The sequence below is a fragment of the Hakea prostrata genome, chromosome 10 (assembly GCF_041222555.1).
Source record: "Hakea prostrata isolate BN-2017 chromosome 10, UWA_Hpros_2, whole genome shotgun sequence".
NCBI lineage: Eukaryota > Viridiplantae > Streptophyta > Magnoliopsida > Proteales > Proteaceae > Hakea > Hakea prostrata.
The window spans coordinates 19813720-19835426 of NC_142609.1; the positions used below are offsets into that span (position 1 = coordinate 19813720).

The 21707-nt window shown below is 37.5% G+C and overlaps 1 protein-coding gene across 1 annotated transcript in view; it reads right to left on the reverse strand.

Annotated features, from left to right (window-relative positions):
* Nucleotides 1-21707, reverse strand: part of LOC149002256 (glutamine--fructose-6-phosphate aminotransferase [isomerizing] 1-like) — a 39860-nt gene that overhangs the window by 5320 nt on the left and 12833 nt on the right. Inside the window, exons 4-10 of the mRNA XM_089138131.1 lie at nucleotides 20681-20826; nucleotides 15479-15640; nucleotides 6267-6627; nucleotides 5921-6171; nucleotides 5716-5830; nucleotides 5339-5594; nucleotides 5088-5256 (exon numbers count right to left, since the gene is read on the reverse strand). Of these exons, the coding sequence (XP_088994257.1) occupies nucleotides 5088-5256; nucleotides 5339-5594; nucleotides 5716-5830; nucleotides 5921-6171; nucleotides 6267-6627; nucleotides 15479-15640; nucleotides 20681-20826 (1460 nt within the window). The remainder of the gene's footprint in view (nucleotides 1-5087; nucleotides 5257-5338; nucleotides 5595-5715; nucleotides 5831-5920; nucleotides 6172-6266; nucleotides 6628-15478; nucleotides 15641-20680; nucleotides 20827-21707) is intronic.

The window sequence follows — 21707 nt, forward strand, 5'->3', positions numbered from 1 at the left end:
CATCTACTCTAACCTCAGTTGCAAACTGTCATTACACTGAAAGAGGGAAGTTCATCGCTCCTAAGTTTTGCTTTTCCCTTTTGCCTTACAGGCTTGGTAATTTGATAGTTCCTCTGTAGATTTGATCATTTGATCTTCAGGCATCACTTGATTAACAATTGAATGGCACTCGAATTCGATCATCTTTGCTGCTCTATAGGTAGAATTTATAGGAAAGTTAACCATCAAGGAACCCTAGATTTTGCTGCAGAAAGGATTTCAAATATTAACTTCAGTGCCCATGTTATTGAGTTTTATTTGATCCATTTCCTATTTGTCAGCGATTACGGAAATTTCTGTTGGTTTCTAAACCCTAATGAGTATAAATTAAGAGCAATTAAGTTTTCAGAATGAATGCTCTTCTTGCATTGTTTCATTTGTTTCTTTAATCATTGTCTCCCTTTCCTTAACCAAGAGACTTGTATGAATGATTAAAAAAATTATGTGGAAGTTTCTTGTCACTGTTCAGCATCTTGGCAGCTGATTGTGTTATTATTATTCTTGTCACTATTTACTTAATTAGGAGACTTATGAAAAGGTATAGAGAATGTGGGAAAGATCTTCATATGGTATTTATTGACCTAGAAAAAGCTTATGATAGAGTCCCTAGAGCGTTAATTTGGCAAGTACTAGAAAAAAAAAGTGTTGCAAGTAAATATATAGATATAGTTAAGGATATATTTGATGGTTCAGTGACTAGTGTTAGAACAGTGGGGGGACAAAGTAATGAATTCCCGATAACAGTTGGGCTACATCAAGGGTCAACTTTAAGCTCATATCTATTTGCACTGGTAATGGATGAATTAACCAAAGACATTCAGGATGAGGTCCCCTGGTGTATGCTTTTTGCAGATGATATTGTGTTGATTGATGAGACCCAAGTGGGGATTAATACCAAATTAGAATCATGGAGATTAGATTTGGAATCAAAAGGCTTTAAACTTAGTAGATCGAAGACAGAATATTTAGTTTGTAACTTTAGTCATGATCGGGCAGATGATGAGGTGGTGATACTTGACGATAAAGAGATTCCTCAGAGTGATTATTTTAGGTACCTAGGTTCAATCATAAGTAAAAGAAGTGATTTAGAAGATGAGGTTTCCCAAAGAATTAAAATAGGGTGGATGAAGTGGAGAGGTGCGTCCGAGGTCTTATGTGATCGGCGTATTCCATTAAAGCTTAAAGGAAAATTTTATAGGACTGTTGTTCGACCAGCTATGATGTACGGTGCAGAGTGTTGGGCTGTTAAAAAAAAATCATATAGATAAACTCAGTGTAGCAGAAATGAGGATGCTAAGATGGATGAGTGGAAAAACTAGGATGGATAAGATAAGAAACGATCATATTAGAGTTGGTCTGGGAATTGCTCTCATAAGTGATAAGCTTAGAGAAAGTCGTTTGAGGTGGCACAGCCACGTTCAACGGAGACCTATAAATGCTCCTGTACGGAGAAGTGATATAATCCATATTGAAGGAATTAGAAGAGCTAGGGGTAGACCTAAGATAACCTTAGGAGAAGTGGTGAGAAAGGATATGTATAGCTTAGGCCTTGTATCTAGCATGGCCTCGAACAGAACTGATTGGAGGGCAAGAATCCATGTAGCCGACCCCATTTAGTTGGGACAAGGCTTATTGTTGTTGTTGTTGTTGTTGTTGTTGTTGTTGGGGAGGGGACACTAGTTATGCAACAGGTTCATGTCAAACTGAAACACAGAATGAGATAGCGAACAATACAAAAGCACCTGAGGAAGTGATTATTGGTATTGACAGAAAAACTTGTAGCCTTGTAGGCCTGTTAGACTTCTTTTTTAACCACCTAGAAGGTTGCAACTGAATATCTTGTTTGGTGCTGTTCTTAGCTAATAGATCCAAGAAAGCTCCAAAAGTTAGAAAAGGATTGATTCTCATATTCATAATTCCATACATTTTTCTGTACACACAACCTCAAAATTTATATACTCTTTATTCCTCGTTTTTATCCAGTTTATTTGAAACATACTAGCAAGAAAAGAGGGGGAATTCAAGCTACTGCAGGAGGGTGGACTGTTGTGGTACATCATAAAGGTAGAAAAAAGAAACAGATTCTTAGTACCGAGGTCCAGAAAGTGGTTTTTGTTTTTTAATTTTATGTGTTTTTTAAAAATACATTTCAAATCTGCTCCATGAATTGTTTTCACCAAAATAGCACCCAAAATGTTACTTGTGCTGTTACCTATGGTCTTTCTTCTTCTTCTTCTTCTTCTTCTTTTTTTTTTTTTTTTTTTTTTTGGGGGGGGGGGGATGAATTTAACCTATATTTGCTAGTCTAAAGCTGAATGACATATGCTGCTAGCCTTATTACAAGCACCTACTCAACACATAAATTAGGTACTAGAAATGTAGATATGTCATTGAAAGCTTGAAAGAGCTAAAACATACATTTGCTTCATATTGTTTCTCATATTTGATTCATATACTCTTATATTTTCTAAATTTATATCGAAGGAGTTATGTAATGGTCTACCTTATTTGGTATGAGCGAATACTATTTAAAATCACCATGAGAGGATAAATACACTTAAGAATTCTATTTTTCAATAGATCAACTATAACTTGGTATAACCATATGTGGATGGGCTTATTAGCCAATCAGACATTTCACAAACAACTAGAACCCTCTCAAATGGGTGATGTCAGACAGGTTCAGGAAGGATGAAAACTTGTGGGGTCCAGAAACTACCCGCAAATGTAGCCATATTAATAATCAGGAAGAGGTGAACATAATAATTTTACAGGATATTCTCAGACAGGTTTAGCAGGGATAAGTTCAAAACTATGCCTCTACATCCTAGCCTAAATTCATTACCTCAATGGTACACAGCATCTTAACTGAGAGAATTTGTGGTTTCCAGTAAAGGCCCCAAACCCCACCAAGACACCACCCTCCTCTCCCAAAAAAGAAAGGAAAACCACCATCCAGAAAACAATAAAATAGAATAAAATAAAATTCCATTCATTTCAGACAACAAAAGGAGGGTAGTGGCTTTCGCTCCTAATTTAGGTCTCTTTCTTCTCCTGCTGCGACTACCTCTCCTCTATTTAAAAGGTCAAGGCCCACCAGAGAGAGGCAGGTGCTTTCATGAATGAATGCGGTAAACAAAAAATATTAGAGTTACATATCGGGGACAAGGAACCAGCCCAGCTAACTCGATTTCCCGAAGGACACAAAAGAATAATTGAAACCCGTTTGAGACACTTAACTACAGTTACGGACAACCAATTTGGGTTTATGCCGGGAAGATCTACAATACAGGCTATTTACTTAATTAGGAGACTTATGGAAACGTATAGAGAATGTAGGAAAGATCTTCATATGGTATTTATTGACCTAGAAAAAGCTTATGATAGAGTCCCTAGAGCGTTAATTTGGCAAGTACTAGAGAAAAGAAATGTTGCAAGTAAATATATAGATATAGTTAAGAATATGTATGATGGTTCGGTGACTAGTGTTAGAACAGTGGGGGGACAAAGTAATGAATTCCCGATAACAATTGGGCTACATCAAGGGTTAACTTTAAGCTCATATCTATTTGCACTGGTAATGGATGAATTAACCAAAGATATTCAAGATGAGGTCCCCAAGTGTATGCTTTTTGCGGATGATATTGTGTTGATTGATGAGACCCAAGTGGGGATTAATACCAAATTAGAATCATGGAGATTAGCTTTGGAATCAAAAGTCTTTAAACTTAGTAGATCGAAGACAGAATATTTAGTTTGTAACTTTAGTCATGATCGGGCAGATGATGAGGTGGTGATACTTGACGATAAAGAGATTCCTCAAAGTGATTGTTTTAGGTACCTAAGTTCAATCATAAGTAAAAGAGGTGATTTAGAAGATGAGGTTTCCCAAAGAATTAAAATAGGGTGGATGAAGTGGAGAGGTGCGTCCGGGGTCTTATGTGATCGGCGTATTCCATTAAAGCTTAAAGGAAAATTTTATAGGACCGTCGTTCGACCAGCTATGATGTACGGTGCAGAGTGTTGGGCTGTTAAAAAGAATCATATAGATAAACTCAGTGTAGCAGAAATGAGGATGCTAAGATGGATGAGTGGCAAAACTAGGATGGATAAGATAAGAAACGGTCATATTAGAGTTGGTCTGGGAGTTGCTCCCATAAGTGATAAGCTTAGAGAAAGTCGTTTGAGGTGGCACGGCCACGTTCAACGGAGACCTATAAATGCTCCTGTACGGAGAAGTGATATAATCCATATTAAAGGAACTAGAAGAGCTAGGGGTAGACCTAAGATAACCTTAGGAGAAGTGGTGAGAAAGGATATGTATAGCTTAGGCCTTGTATCTAGCATGGCCTCGAACAGAACTGATTGGAGGGCAAGAATCCATGTAGCCGACCCCATTTAGTTGGGACAAGGCTTATTGTTGTTGTTGTTGTACAAAGGAAAGCATCATATTAATGTATGTTAATGTAAAATTGACTGCATGATAGAAATGCAAATAGAGTAGGGAGAAATGGCTTGAACCAGTTCAGAGGATCAAGAAGGCTAAAGGCAAATGAAGCCACTAAGCTGGATCAAAATCTACCTTTTCCTCCAGCCAGGCAAAACCAGTGATTGTTTAAGTAGGTTGTGCATCATGATATGTGAAGAGAGATCCAAAACAATTATCTAGGGGCAGTAAAATTGCTGGCAAAAAATGTACATCAAAAAGGGGTCACACTCAAAATCTGTCCAAGACTAAAAGATAGACTCCTATACTGAAAAGTCAAGTCCTAACCCAATCCTTAACCTATTAGGTAACCAAAACTGACAAGGAAAGCAAACTAATAAAGTAAATAGATTCAAAATATGACCAACTAAACTAATGAAATAACTGTTTCTGTACCTTGTACCTAGACCCATCAAATAGGCCAATTACCAGTTATACCCATAGAACCAAAGGCCAAATACATATATGATCTAATCCTCAATTAATTCCTAAGGAAAAGCCCAATTGATGATGAATCTGCATCATAATGTACCAGGATATAAATCGAACCCTGAGAAAATACCTGTAGTGGGACAATGTTAACTACAGGTTGAAGGCAATCCTCAACCTGAGGAACTTCAATTATGCGGCAAGACCCGCCTGGACAAACCAATGATGCCTCTCCTTTTGAACACATCACTATCAGGCGTCCTTTGCGAGCACGAAGTTGCTGGATAACTGACTGCTGCTTGCTGTCAGAAGGGGCATAAATGTCTTACTCAAACAGAGAAAGAAATCAAAGTTGTGTTAACTTTCTCTTCCTACAGAACATACCTGAAGCAAGCATCATTGGTAGCAATAACAACAATGGGAAGATTTTCATCCACTAGGGCTAAAGGACCATGTTTCATTTCACCTGCAAGTATGCCTTCACTATGCATCAGAGCGACCTCTTTCACTTTCAGTGCCCCCTCGAGAGCCGTTGCATAGTTGTAGCCTCTTCCAAACACAAGAAGCGACTGCTCAGCTGTTAACAATTTTGCCAGATCCTTCATTTCCTGATCAAGCTTTAGAACATCTCTGACTTTATCTGCAGAACAATAATGAGATAAAACACAGGTAAACCATGTAATGTACTACCTTCTTTTTTCTTTTTTCATGAACAAAAATTCCAGACTGGTGCAAGTAAGGAAGCCAAAAAAATGACATACTTGGCAGGTCAATTAAACCATCTATGATAGCTTCCCTTCTTGCTTGATTGGAGAGAGTGTCGCCTCCAATTGCTAGAGCTATCATGGCCATCACTACAATCTGACTTGTATATGCCTGAGGAAATATGACACGAAGAACCCCATAAAACATTAAAACCCAAACACATAGACATTCAAATAGACGTCATAAAAAAGCAAATTTTACCTTGGTACTCGCCACACCTATCTCACACCCAGCATTGATATGGACACCACAGTGTGTGTTCCTGGCTATTGCACTACCAACAGTATTTGTTATACCAACACATAATGCCCCATTTTCTCGAGCATACTGTAATGCTTGTAAGGTGTCTGCAGTTTCACCAGATTGACTAACTACCACAGCTGTATCTTCTCTGTATATGGGGCCCTGCCTATCCAACAAATCACTTGCAACCTCCATAGTTACAGGCAGACCTTTCAGTTCCAGGAAAGAAATTTAGTAAGTAAAATAATTTCCTATACATATATCTATCAAATTTAAAACTCTTGCAGAGAACACTCATGCCCACCAGAAAGCTCTTCCAAAATTGGTCTTGCTGCCAAGGCAGCATTATAGCTTGTACCACAACCAATAAAAACAATCCGCCTGCTCCTTCTAATTGTCTTTAGGTGATCCTTGAGTCCACCCAAAAGAACACTCTTGGATTTGCAGGAACCTCCGCGAATAAGCCTTCCCCTCATTGTTGTTCTTAGAGACTCTGGTTGCTCATGAATTTCTTTCTGCATGTAATGCTCATAATTTCCTTTATTAATTTGTTCAACCTCCATCTCAAGAATAGACAGTGCACGCTGCACAGATGAAGGTGTAGTATGGCTTCCACTTGTTTTATCTTTTCCATGATCAAACTTGAGGATTGACACACCTCCATCCTGGAATCATCAGTATTAGAAGGAAATTCCAAAATTTATGCTCACATATATATAGTATTGCCAAGCAGAAATAAGTCAGTAACTAGTTAAGCAATTGGATTTCATAAATTGTGGAACCATTGCAGGTCAATCGTCATAGAGGGTAAGTTTAGAGATGCAAAGGCTAAAGATGAACATGAAAGTAAATGGTCTAATTGCAGGTAAACATCACAAAAGCAGCATAGAAAAAAAGTAATATTTTAAAAAAAGAATGCTGTAATTTTCATCCCAGATATAAAACACTGCAAACAAATGACATAGTTGTGCAAGGCCCCTGATGCAGTATCCAAGCCCTCCAAGTGGAGGGCCCTTGCAGGTTGCTGCCCAGCAGCTTATCTATAGTTTTATTCAGTTCATTAGTGTACTTGATAGAACCAGTGGCATAATTTTAGTTCTGTACACTTGAGGGGCATACTGGCCATGTGATTCTTTCTTTTTTTAAGCATATGATAATATATTATTTTAAAAGAGTAGATCTAACTATAAAAACTCGTAGCATTAGAAGTCAGTTAGAATAAGGCTGAGAATTCAAATCAGATTAGGATTTCCAGCACATAACTTGTATAAGACCCCTCCACTCAATAAGGATCAGCTTTTGAATATTGAATATAAAGCTTCTCTTTGAGCACCTCTCTTGTGTTTGTTAGGTTCTGATTTCTGATTTCTCTAAATCAGCATTGAAGATCCAGCGCTAAAGAAGATTCTACGTATAATCAAGCTTAGACTCTTGCTGCGGCTGTATGGGACAGCCTTCGACTTTCATCTACAGGTGAGTTCCAGCATCCATAATGATTCCAAACAGGTACAACTGGCACCCTACAGAATCCTCCTCTTCATTCTCTGCTATCCACTGATTTGGAACACCCCCCCCCCCCCCCCCAAAAAAAAAAGACCCTAGTTGCCCTTCTTTTCCACTCTAAACCAAGAACTTCCATATCTCACTAACCAGCCGCCCCTTTCTCCTCAAGCTCCGGCCACTAAACTACCACCATACCTGAAACACCTGAGCTCAAAGTACAAAGGGTATCTCAGACCTTCAACATTGTTATAGATTCAACAATGCTTTATGTGTGAAATAATACAGGATGAATAAACTTTTTAGGATTTTATTTGGTGAAATCTTATGCATAAGTTGACGAGTAAATAGATGGTTGACCCTCACCCTGATTTGACAGGTAGTCAAAGGTTGGACACCCCGTAGATGCCTTAGGTGGTATAATATAGTTTTTATCTATTCTTCAAAACAAAGAAGGACGATCTTCACAATAAACAAGATTGTTAAAATAACAAAGAGTATTGAGAGAATAAATAGGATACTTAAGAGTAAGAAATATAATATTGGGAGAACGATACGATCCTTAAAATAAGGGGAAAAATATTGATATTTACTCAAAATAAGGAGATGTGAGACATAGGGTGATGAATAGAGAGGGAAGATCTACTGATATTGAGAGGACATTTAGACAACGACGGAATGAAATTTGGAGATTAAGAGAGAATGAAGACAAAAAGAGAAAAGAGAGATGAAATATGGTGTAACGCCCCACTCTCCACGTTAGGGAGAAGACCGTCATTTGGCAAGGACTGACGATACTTAGATAGTGAACCTAAACACTTTAAGGGATTTATCCAGTGGGCATGTAGATTAGTAAAATCAATTCAAATACACAACAGATCACAGCGGAAATCTAATCAAACATGAAACAAAAAGGTTTCCATGATAGGTCCATAATTCTCATAAAATTCAAAATATGAATCTCCAAAGGATTACAGTCAATAAAATCCCAAAATAAAACTACCCTACAAAATATATTAGACATTCTCTCCTCCAGCTTCCATGTGTCCACCCTCCCAATGGTTGAGCTCATCATTTGTAAAAGGGGTAAGTTTCAAGAAGAAACTTTGCACAATGATATACAAATCATTAGTACTTTTGTATATAATCAGATAAATAATTTTTTTAAATAAATTTAATGTATGTGACAAAAATGACCATGACATGCTCAATCATGCAAATTTGACTCAATCCCACTGACAAATCATGAGTAAACCAACTATGCTACAGATCTAGGGTCTATGAGATGTCCCATGTCGTTACATGGCTTGCGCATGTTACATAGCCCAACATCTATCTACGCTAGTCCAAGTATTTCAAATTCAATGGATGCCCCATGCCATTACATGGCTTTTATCGTTAAACAAACCTAACATCTGTCTTACCCAAAACACTAATGCTAGCTCAACATCCATCTATCCTGAACCAAGATGTTCCATGCCATTGCATGGCTCATGTCGTTACTCAACCCTAACATCAAGCTCATCCAACACACAAATGCTTCCCATGCATCTACTTTAAACCAAGTGCCTCAAATTCAATGTACATTCCATATCATCACATGGCTTCTGCCATTAACAACCCTAACACCTACTTCATCCAAAACACCAATGCTTCACACCATTTGGTACAACAATTGATTATGACCATGGCATAAACCGTTAAAAAATATACAAGCAATATACCAATGACATGCTCATTTAATACAAAATGATCAATGTATGACATATATTAAACCACTAAAAATTAATGTGTTTCAAGATTAAAATACTTTTAAGACCCTCATCCAATCAATAAGAACACAACTCAAAATCATTAATCAATCTATAGAAAACATAATTTAAAAAACAAATCTGTATACCATACATCAAATATGAAAATAAGATCGATTACAAAAAAAAATTACGTTAATAATGTACGGTTCTACTTACAGATGTGGAAACGAAATTGCACGGAAATTTCTCCCTAAGATAAAGAGGCTTCACTTTTGACTTTGTTTGTGTCAGAATTGTTAAACAATTTTTTAAAATGTGAGATTCAAAATATTCTTGTGCTTTACAAAGAAGGGTTAGAGGTGATGTTACTCCGTATTAGATACCTAAATAGCCAATGGGTGTTCTATGGAAAAACTTAATTGAATGGCTAACATACAGGCCGTAAGGGAAAAGACATGGTTTGGGACATATCTTTTGGAGAGATCCCTCTTTAGGAGTCTCTTCCATTTCTATATAAAGAGAGGAGTTGGTTGCTAATTGCTCTAACAACAATTTTAAAACCGACCGTACTCTCTGGTTTTCTATCAAAATGTGTGTTTTATCAATGCGTTTGTGTGCTACCTTCGAACGTCCTTTGCAAGTAGTTTCCTTCAAAGTGCATGCCATTGGAATCAATAGTTGTTTATCTTGGAGGTGAGGACACCATGGTTAACCCGGTCTACACAATAAGGGGGCATTCAAATGCCTTAAAGAGAGTATGTTTTCGTACAACTCAACATGTTTATTTCGAAAAACACATGATGGTGATGCCAACATCTTCTCCAACTTCTACAAGGATATGTGCATCACACCAATCAGGTAAGTCTTTTAACTATAGATTCATAGCCTCATACTTACTACTCGAATTGTGATTTCAACAGTTTACCCTCTTCTTAATCCTTTCTTCTTCTTGTCTCTCCCTTCTACCCCTAACTGTCCCTTATCTCTCTTAGAACTTTTTTCTTTTTATTTCAATTTCCCCCTCTCTCACACGCATGGACTCCTTTCCCCCAATTTCTCTTCTTTTATTCACTCATTTGAATTCCCCCTTCCTCTCACACATGGGCTGCTTTCCCACAAGTCGTCTTTTATTTTATTCTCTTTCTCTTTTGTCTTAATTCTCCCTCAATCTCTGCATTTCATTCTATCTTTGTCTATTATTTGGACCCCGCCCCCCAACGTATGCACTCCTTTCCCTTAATTCTTCTTCTATTCATTCTCTCTCTTTTTGTCATTATACTCTCTCAACCTCAATATTCCATTCTATTTTTGTCTCAATTGTCTCTCAAATCTCAATATTCCATTTTGTTTCAATTCTCCCTCAATATCCATATTCATCCCTTTTGTCTCAATTCTATCTTAATATCCATATCTATCCCTTTTGTCTTAATTCCCTCTCAATCTCAATATTCCATTCTATTTTTGTTTCAATTCTCTCTCTATCTCAATATTCATATTCATCCCTTTTGTCTCAATTCTATCTCAATATCCATATCTCAATATCCATATCTATCCCTTTTGTCTTAATTCTCTCTCTATCTCAATATCCATATTCATCCCTTTTGTCTTAATTCCCTCTCAATCTCAATATTCCATTCTATTTTTGTTTCAATTCTCTCTCTATCACCATATTGCATTCCCTTCTGTCTCAATTCCCTCTCAATTTCAATATTTCATTCTATTTTGGTCCCTAGTCAATACTCTCTTTCTTATTTTAATTTCTTGTTTATTATGAGGATCTTCCTTCTCTATTTCATAGCATAGTATCCAAGTTAGTTTTGAAGGGTGAGGTCAAAATAATATAAAAACACATCATGCCTCCTTAACGCATCTACAAGGCGTCGAACCTTTGGCCTCCCTTTCTAGTCAAGGTGAGGCTTAACCCATCCAGTTACGCATCAACTTATTTACCAATCTGACAAGATATAATCCTAATAAGTTTATCCATCCTACATTAGTTCACACATAAAGCATTATTGAATCTATAACAATGTGAAGCCTAAGGTAACCTAGTACTTTGATCAACAACAACAACAATAAGCCTTGTCCCAACTAAATGTGGTCGGCTACATGGATTCTTGCCCTCCAATCAATTCTGTTCGAGGTCATGCTAGATACAAGCCTAAGCTATACATATCATTTCTCACCACTTCTCTTAAGGTTATCTTAGGTCTACCCCTAGCTCTTCTAGTTCCTTCAATATGGATTATATCACTTCTCCGTATAGGAGCATTTATAGGTCTCCGTTGAACGTGGCCGTGCCACCTCAAACGACTTTCTCTAAGCTTATCACTTATGGGAGCAACTCCCAGACCAACTCTAATATGATTGTTTCTTATCTTATCCATCCTAGTCTTGCCACTCATCCATCTTAGCATCCTCATTTCTGCTACATTGAGTTTACCTATATGATTCTTTTTAACAGCCCAACACTCTGCACCGTACATCATAGCTGGTCGAACAACGGTCCTATAAAATTTTCCTTTAAGCTTTAATGGAATACGCCGATCACATAAGACCCTGGGCACACCTCTCCACTTCATCCACCCTATTTTAATTCTTTGGGAAACCTCATCTTCTAAATCACCTCTTTTACTTATGATTGAACCTAGGTACCTAAAACAATCACTCTGAGGAATCTCTTTATCGTCAAGTATCACCACCTCATCATCTGCCCGATCATGACTAAAGTTACAAACTAAATATTATGTCTTCGATCTACTAAGTTTAAAGCCTTTTGATTCCAAAGCTAATCTCCATGATTCTAATTTGGTATTAATCCCCACTTGGGTCTCATCAATCAACACAATATCATCCGCAAAAAGCATACACCAGTCACCAGGGGACCTCATCTTGAATGTCTTTTCATTCTCTTTCTCTTTTTGTCTTAGTTAACTTAATTTCTATCTATAGCACCCGTGATCAAAGTACCTTGGGTGTTATATACAGAAATTAAGTTAACTAAGACAAAAAGAGAAAGAGAATGAAATAGAAGACAAATTGGGCAGAGATTGAGAGAGAATTAAGACAAAAAGAGAAGGGGAATGAAATATAAGACCAATTGGGTGGAGATTCAGAGAGACCTAAGACAAAAAGAGAATGAAATAGAAGATGAATTGGGGGAAAGGAGTCCATGCATGAGAGGGGGGGGGGAGATCCAAATATGAGATAAAGATAGAATCAAATGTGGAGATTAAGAGAGAATTAAGACGAAAAGAGAAAGGGAATGAAATAGAAGACGAATTGGGTGGAGATTGAGAGTGAACTAAGATAATTAGTAAAAGAGAATGAAATAGAAGACTAATTGGATGGAGATTGAGAGTGAATTAAGATAAAAAGTGGAAAACGATTGAAATAGAAGACAAATTGGGGGAAAGGAGTCCACGCGTGAGAGAGGGGGGATTCAAATAATAGAATAAAAAAAAAGAGGAATTGGGGAAAAGGAGCCTATGCATGTGAGAGAGCAGGAATCACATCTGTATGTACAATGGTTGGTTATGCATTATCAACATGACTTTCATGCGTAATTGGTTTTATATTCATATTTAATGTGCAATATACAAATTTATTTCTAGGACTATGTGTTCTATAGATTGATTAATAATTTACTATATTGGATTTTTGAGTCGTTTCTTATTGATTTGATGGAGATCATATAATTAATTTAATCTTAAAATATTAATTTTTAATGATTTAATATATGTTATACATTGACCATTTTATGAATTTGTATTAAACTGAGCATGTCATTGTTATATTGTTGTATATTCTATGTATGCCATGGTCATTATTGCATAATTGTATCCATGTGATCCGAAGCATTGGTGTCTTGGACGAGATTGATGTTAGGACTATGCGCATCCATGTAACAGCATAGAACATCCATTGAATTTAAGGCACTTGGTTTAGGGTAGATAGTGGGCTAGAAGTGTTGTTTTGGATGAGATGGATGTTAGGGTTGTGTAACGACACAAACTATGTAATTGCATGGAACATCCATTGAATTTGAAATACTTGGTTTAAAGTAAATTAATGTTGGGTTATGCAACACGCATAGACCATATAACACAATAGGACATCTTATCGACCTTAGACTAGTGGGAAGGTGGTTTACTCATCATTTATCTATGTAGTATCTAGTTAAATTTGCATCATTGAGCATATCATGGTCATTTTTGTCACATGCATTAAATTTATTTTGTATAAACTTTATTTATGAGATTATATAGGAAAAACTTGTTAATTTGTTATATAACTGTGCGAAGTTTCTTCCAAAACTTACCCCTTCTACAAATGGTGAGCTCAACCCAGGGGATGGTGGATATATGCAAACTAAATGAGAGCATGTCTATTTTATTTCTTAGAGTAGTCTTAGTTAAGAAATTTATTGACCGTAAACCTTTGGAGACCTAGTTTTATTTTGGTTTTATGAGAATTATGAATTATTTATGAAAATGTCTTTATTTTAAGTTTGAGTAAATTCCGCAACAATCTGTTAAGTTTTTGGGGTGATCTTACAAATCTACATATTCAATGGATAAAACCCTCAAAGAATTTTGGTTTGCTACCCAAGTATCAGCGAACCTTAATAAATGACAGTCTTCTCCCTAACATGGAGATTGAGGCATTAGAATATCCCTTATCTTTGATCCAGTCAGCCTAAACAAACCAGCCAGTCTCCAGACACGATCATTCTTGGTTTTTTTCACCTACTAATTTCCTCCAAAATTAAGAAACCTAATATCTCCACATTCCACTATGCAAATCAATTGAAACTTGAAAATATTATTCTATACAGCAAGGGCTAGGCTCGATCCAAGTTGGCAAGTTTCACCCCATTCCCACAGCTTTTCATCCGATATATCAAGAACGAGCCCCATCTCACCAAATATCCCATCACCCTAAATCTCTCCAAAAGTAACATTCCACCATCCTTGAGACCATTTAATCCCAATTAACCTAACCAAGGAATTAAAAGTCCACCAGTCCAAACCCAATTAGGGAAACCATCCGGAAACCATCCAATATACCATGCTCAAAATCATGAATGGGGCTTGGACAAGTAGGCTAGTCTTAGGGATCTTGGAAGACTAAGCTTTATTCAAGTAAGGCTGCATCAGCCCTCCACCAAAATCATTGGTAAAATTTCAGCCCAACGTGAGAATAGAAAGAGGTTCAAAATGACATATGCCCTTATACATTTTATTACTTTTCAGATCTAAGATTATAAAGAAGCCATCGTATACTTTTAAGGGCTCAGAGTTACAAAGAAGACTTCATATTTTTATACTCAATGCTTCCCTAGTGACAATTTGGTAATATCACAAAACTTTGGATTAATAAATTTTACCACTGTGATGGGGCTGCTGTCCTCTTACTTAATGGACCCACTCAACCCACACATTGCAGGTTGTGAAGTACAGTGCAGTAGGTAAATTATCAAAATTTATAGAGACAAATTTCTTTACCAAATTCCTTTTCAAGAGGGGGATAAATGGGATTTTATTCTCATGTACATGGAATATGCATAATGTGTCCATGAAACTCAGCTACAAATGGGTCGGTCATTTCCACTTATCGCTTCTTCATAGGATTAGGAGTCATATCTCAAATCAAAATCTAGCAACAGGCAACAAGTCAGCAACTATTTTTTTTTTATGACTAAAATGCATCATTAATGAATGTTCACTCCCAACCCAGGACCAGCTTCTGACAAAGTAAGCCCGATTCTCTTTCCAAGGTGATTAAGCTCAAAGAAGACTTATAGAAAATAGATCAGACATCTGTTACCAGGTCCTTCTTTTGTACCTGGCTTAGCATCTCCTGTGCCACCAATCATTGACTTGAAGTTTTCTCTTCATTAGGATTCAACAAGGAAAAAAACAAATGCATTTTCAATAACATATCAGGGCTTTCTTTGAAAATTTTCCCAGATACGAGTCCCTTCTTTTAGTTTCAGCACAGGGTGCCAAGAAGTTTTAAGGGCATTGCAGCAATCACTTTGAACCAAGATGCTTGGTTGGTCGTTTAGGATGTGGTTTTCAAGAAGGAAAACAAGCTTAAGCTTCAAAAAGGGGAATATGTCAATATGGGTTAAAGATAAAAGTGGAGGATAACAATTTAAAATGAAAATGGTATTACTCTAGCAGGTCAACCAGAACATAGAAAAAAACCAGCGAAGAAATTCCAAAGGTACTAAGAGAAAGGAAGAAAAAAAACCAACCTGGAGATGCACAACTTCGTTATCTTCAATGACCAAAACTTTTTTTGTGTGCTCAACAACAGCATTTGGATCACTAGAAAAGAAGAATTCCTTGGGCTCATCCGTCTTTGGAAGAAATTTAGGATCATAAAGTGGTTCACTGTTCACATGTTCATTTAGTTCCTGCAACAACAATATACATCACCTAAAGTTACATGGGTGACGCCATGTTAAAAAAATGCAGAGAACACTAACAATTTCACATTTTTTCCGCTTAATGGACCAGAATTAGGAAACTATTCACACAAATGCACTACTTTTTCCACATGGACAGAAGTTAGAGTAGGACACATTTCGAATTTGAAAGCCCATCACAATGAAGTTGGCCGATGATGCATACAGGACTTCCCTTAGTTTTTCAATAGTCCTCACTTCAAGCAATAGTAAAAGCCTCAGGCAGCCATGGTAAATGTCCTGGACTCTAGTCTTAATAACAGCCACATTGTGCAAACAATTGTGAGGCTAAGACCATCTCCCTATACACCCTTCCCAAGACCACAAATATGAAGGAACAGCATTGGGACATGGCTCCAGACCCACTGCCTTTTAACAGAAATTTTGAAACCTGTTGGTTGGTTCGGTTTATCTGTGGGTTGATTTAATTATAAGTTGTGGTTCAAGTTATTATTATTCAGTTGTTTAGTGAGGGTAATTATGTAACTTTGTATATTTCACATTATTATAAATAAGAAGCTTGGGGGCCACATTGATCATCCAACGGATTCAATTATATCCACGTGGCATCATAGCCAAGTGAAAATTAGAATCGAAAAACCAAGAAAGAAAAAAATTCGATCTCTCTCGTGTTTCCACCAACGACAGCAGCAACCCCAAGGCAACCGCGTCACCGACTCTCCTTCTTTCTTCTTTTTTCTTCTTCCTCTGGGCTTCTTTCTTACTATCGGCCCCTCCTTGGTTATTTAATCCCTTAAAGGACGGCATATATGCGGTAGTTTCTTACAGAAATTGATGTTGTCCTCTCCTCTACCGCAATGAAAAGAAATATTTTTTTAAGATATACACCTCCTGCCATAGTTCAGATTCTTCTAAAAGTTTGAAGACTGAAGATCAGCAGATTTGATCAGAGATTTACAGCAGGTTTGATCAGAAAATTTAGTGCAAGTTTAATCAGAAAATTACTGCAAGTTTGATCAGAAAACTTCAGCAGGTTTGATCAGAATTTTTTTGGATCAATCCGACTTCGATTTTTTACTTCCTCAATAATTTTTTTCGTGGTGTTTTTCAGTGAGTGGGCTGAAGATACGACACCACAGGATGTTTATGCAGTTCCAACAAGTCATGAAAATTATCCCACCCTTCCACCACTCTCTATCCGACTATGGTTTTTTACTTCCTCAATTTTTTTCATGGTGTTTTTCGGTGAGTGAGCTGAAGATACGACACCACTGGATGTTTATGCAGTTCCGAAAAGTCATGAAAATTTTCCCACCCTTCCGCCACTCTCTATTAGGTTCGATGGAACTAATTACTTGATCTGATCTCATTCTACCTATTTGACAATTGCTAGAAGAGGTTTAATCGGCCATATTATGGGCACTACAACCGAACCTTTGACTGCTAGCGTTCTTCAAGATAACTGGATTTCAAATGACTCTCTTATCATGTCGTTCCTTTTGAATTCCATGCATTAAAAACTTGCCAGGGGATATATATTGTTGGATACAATAGCCCAGATTTGGAAGGCCACTAAAGAGACTTATGGACAGTTGGGGAGTGATGTGCAGATCTACGAGTTATGGAAGAAACTTTATGAGACCACATAGAAAGAGTTGACAGTTCCAGCACTACGCTGAATTACAGTCTCTCTGGCAAGAGTTAGACCATTATGGTGACTACCAACATACTAATCCTTACAATGTGGCTACCTACAGGAAGCATGTTCACAAAATTCAGGTGTATGATTTTTTGGTTGGATTGAATGTGGAGTATAATCAGATCCGGGTACAGGTTTTGAGACGTTTTCCCTTTCCTATGCTGGAACAATCTTATGCACTTGTTCAATGTGAGGAGAGTTGTAGTCTAGCTATGCTACACAACCCAATAGTGGAAAAATCTGCTCTTCCGAGTGTGAGTATGGTGTCCAAAAGTAAATTAGTCAAAGATGTGGTTAAGTGTGAGCACTGCCACAAACCCTATCATACCAAAGCCACATGCTAGAAATTACATGGGAAGCCTGTTGATTTTGAATAAAAAAGAGCCCAAAGGAAGGGTAAACCAAAGGCTAATCATTCAAAGACTATTTCTGCAGCACCTACTCCAGATATTGGTTTTTCCCAGGAAGAGTTGCTTGCTATCAGGCACATTCTACAGCCTTCTACCGCTGCCACTGCCTCTTCCAATGCTCCTTCAACTACACATTCGAACTCCTACCTAGTAGAATCCTTGACTTCAAATGCCCTAGTGAGGTTCTTCAAGGGACATCTTCCTCTATAGTTCCTCCAAGGATATTTGGTTGTGTGAGTTATGCCAGGAATTCAACCCACAAGTAAGTTGGAACCTTGCGGCCTCCGCTGCATTTTTTTGGGGTATTCTACTACTCAAAAAGGGTTACAAATGTTACCATCCTCCTTCGAGAAGAACAATTGTGTCCATAGATGTCATCTTTAATAAGTCTAATCCTTATTATACACCTCTCCAAGGGGAGATTCCAACAGCAGAGGTGATATTTCTCACATTGTACATTCCTATCACATGTAGAGACCTACCAAACCCAATTCAACCCCATTTAGAGGTTCATGAAGAGATTCCTAACCAAGGGGAGCATTCGGTCAGCATACCTGTAAACACTCAATCTCCCCTTTCCTCCTCTAAACCTTGTGAGGATCCTATCTAAGGGGAGACCACTCATATAAGGCACACTATTGAGGTCTTTCAAAAGCAAATTGACCAAAGCAAGGATGTGCAGACCTATCAAATGAAGAAAATCAGTTGGACAGGTTACCACTCCAATCTCCTCATCCAGATTTAGGTCCTGTAAGTATCCCTGAGGTATCTTCTTCCGACCTTCCTATACTGTTAGAAAACAAGGTAGGTCATGTACTCAGCATCCTATAGCTAAAAATGTTTCCTATGATTCTTTGTCTGACTCCTACCGAACCTTCATATCTTTTTTATCTACTGCATCTATTCCAAAGACTTGGTAGGAAGTCTATGCTAATAAAAATTGGAAGGCAGCAATGGTAGAGGAAATGCAAGTTATGAAGAAGAATGGTACTTGGGAGTTGGTTATTCTTCCTCCAAGGAAACAACCGGTAGGTCGTAAGTGGGTGTTCGTGGTGAAACAGAACATGGATGGTTCAGTCAACAGATTGAAGGCTAGATTGATTGCAAAAGGGTTCATCCAGACTTATGGAATCGATTATCAAAAGACCTTTGCTCTAGTTGCAAAATTGAATACAGTCAGGATCTTGTTATCAGTGGCTGTGAATCTAGATTGGGATTTACGTCAATAGATGTAAAGAATATATTTCTGCATGGATAATTGAAATAAGAGGTCTATATGGAAATCCCACATCAATTCTTTGATAGCAAAACAATGGGGAGGTTTGTCAGTTGAAGAGGTCAATTTATGGGTTGAAGCAATCTCCCCGATGTTGGTTTGGACACCTCCAAAAGGCCATGACATCAATTGGTTAAAAGAAAAGTAATGTTGACCATACTCTCTTCATGAGAAGGTCAGGAACTCACATTACTCTTCTTATAGTCTATATGGATGACATTGTCATCATTGGGAATGATGGGGCAGAAATACAAAAGCTGAAGAGCTTCCTTGGCAAGGAATTTAAGGTTAAAGATCTAGGGAAACTCAAGTATTTCCTGGGAATTGAGGTCGCTAGGTTAGAAAAAGGCATCTATTTGTCCCAGTGCAAGTATATCCTAGACTTACTTTCAGAAGTGGGAATGTTGGGATGTAAAGCCATGGATACCCAATTGAAGCAGGCATGAAGCTTAAAGAGAAAGAGAGAGTAACAGTAGATAAAGGGAGATAGCAGAGGCTGGTTGGAAAATTGATTTATTTGTTCCACACCAGACCAGACAGTGCTTTTTTAGTAAGCCTAGTTAGCCAGTTTATGCATGACCCATACTCAACTCATATGAATGTTGTCCCTAGAATACTTCAGTATTTGAAGTCCACACCAGAAAAGGGAATACTTCTGTCACCCCCAGATAATTTAAAATTGGAAGCTTATACAAATGCTGATTGGGCTAGTTCACCTCACATAAAATCAATATTAGGATATTGTACACTTGTTGGGGGCAATCTAGTGACCTGGAGGAGTAAAAAGGCAAAATGTGGTGTCATTGTCTAGTACAGAGGCCAAGTATAGATCCATAGTTCGAGGAGTATGTGAGCTTTATGGCTAAAGGGTACATTAGAAGATATTGGGTTTCCTATTATAAGCCCTATGATGTTGTATTGTGACAACAAGGCTGCCATCAGCATAGCCAATAATCCAATGCAACATGATCGTACAAAACATATCACATGATCATACAAAACATATTGAGATAGATAGATTTTTTGTCAAAGGAAAGTTGAAGCAAGGGCTGATATGCATGCATTTTGTGAGATTTAAAGATCAAGTAGCTAACATCTTTACTAAAGGACTGAAGGAAGGAGACTTCCACCTTATTTTGGGCAAGTTGGGCATGATTAACATCTATGCCTCAACTAGAGGGGGAGTGTTGGTTGGTTCGGTTTATTTGTGGGTTAGTTTAATTATAAGTTGTGGTTCAAGTTAGCATTATTCAATTGTTTAGTGAGGGTAATTATACAACTTCGTATATTTCACATTATTATAAATAAGAAGCTTGGGGGTCACATAGGTCATCAAAGGGATTCAATTATTTCCACAAAACCATAAACCAAAACATATGAGACACATATCAGTCAACAGTGATCTGTAATCAACATCAATCACATTAGTGTACAAGGAACTTATCGTATGCATGGTTCCAAATAGAGGCTAGGACTGGCTGACTATGAATTTATATTTGAAGTAGTGGATTAGATGGTCTAATCCTGAAGACAAATAAAGAAACATATACCTCAATATCATAGTAGACTGGGAGCAACGTTTAGGTTGTAACTGATAGAGCTTGGAAAAACCAGAAGACAAATAACAGACAGAAATAACATACTCTGACACCTAAGATCAATGGACTGCCACGTTTGCAAGCAATCAACTCATTTGGATAATGTCGACTTTTGAAAATAAGTGCATATGCTCCTTCGAGATGCTTCATGACTTCAATGACAACTTGAGTAAATGTTACCTTCTGATCGCCTGCAGCATAACCACCTCAAAAATAAAGCAAAGTAGTGATATACATATGCAACAAATACATACGCTGTGTGTGTTCTAAGCACAGAGACATCCTTGTTCCATGATGTTCATAAAGACCTGTTTGTGAGAGTGAAATTTGATGACTCACCACATTGACTAACATAAAGGACCCACATGAGAGAGGTGGCCCCACATGACTAACCAATTGAGTCCTTGATTAAAATAGCTAGAATAAGGTGCCTTAATTGAGTCCAAAGTTGCAAGAAATTACAGAAATTCCATTACAGTGAAATCACTTTCTTTTAACTTTATGCCTGCGACATAGTGGCTATTGGCCCGGTTGCTCCTACTTGGTGCCCTGATGCAAGCCTGTCCCTATTACGACGACGTCCACCTTGCTGCAATAAAGGCCCACTTTCATCAAACAAGAAACTGCTTCGGTCTAGCTTGGTCTACTGGCCCTGTTTTTGGTTATTTTTGGCCTAGTGTTGTGCTCGTGTTGTGCTTCTTGCTTTGTTTTAAGGTTTTTATCAGCCACTTTTTGTGCTAACATTGTGCTAGTGTTGTGCGTTTTGCCTTGTTGAGGTCTCTTTTGTTTGCTTTGGTTTGCCTTTGAATTGTTTCCCCTCTGCTATTCTCTCATTTGATTAAAGAATTTATTTATTCATCCAAAAAAAAGGAGCTTGGACCAACTTTTTAGCCACTTCAAGTACTGATTTCAGAATGCAATTTGACACGAAGGTTCTCAACATGTCCGTCATGTGTACCATGTAGCCAAAAAATGACTTTAAGGCAAACAACATCAAACATCATTGGTTCATTAATAAAAGAAAAGGATGTTACACTCAGGTCATCAAACTTTGAAGAAAGCACACTTAAAG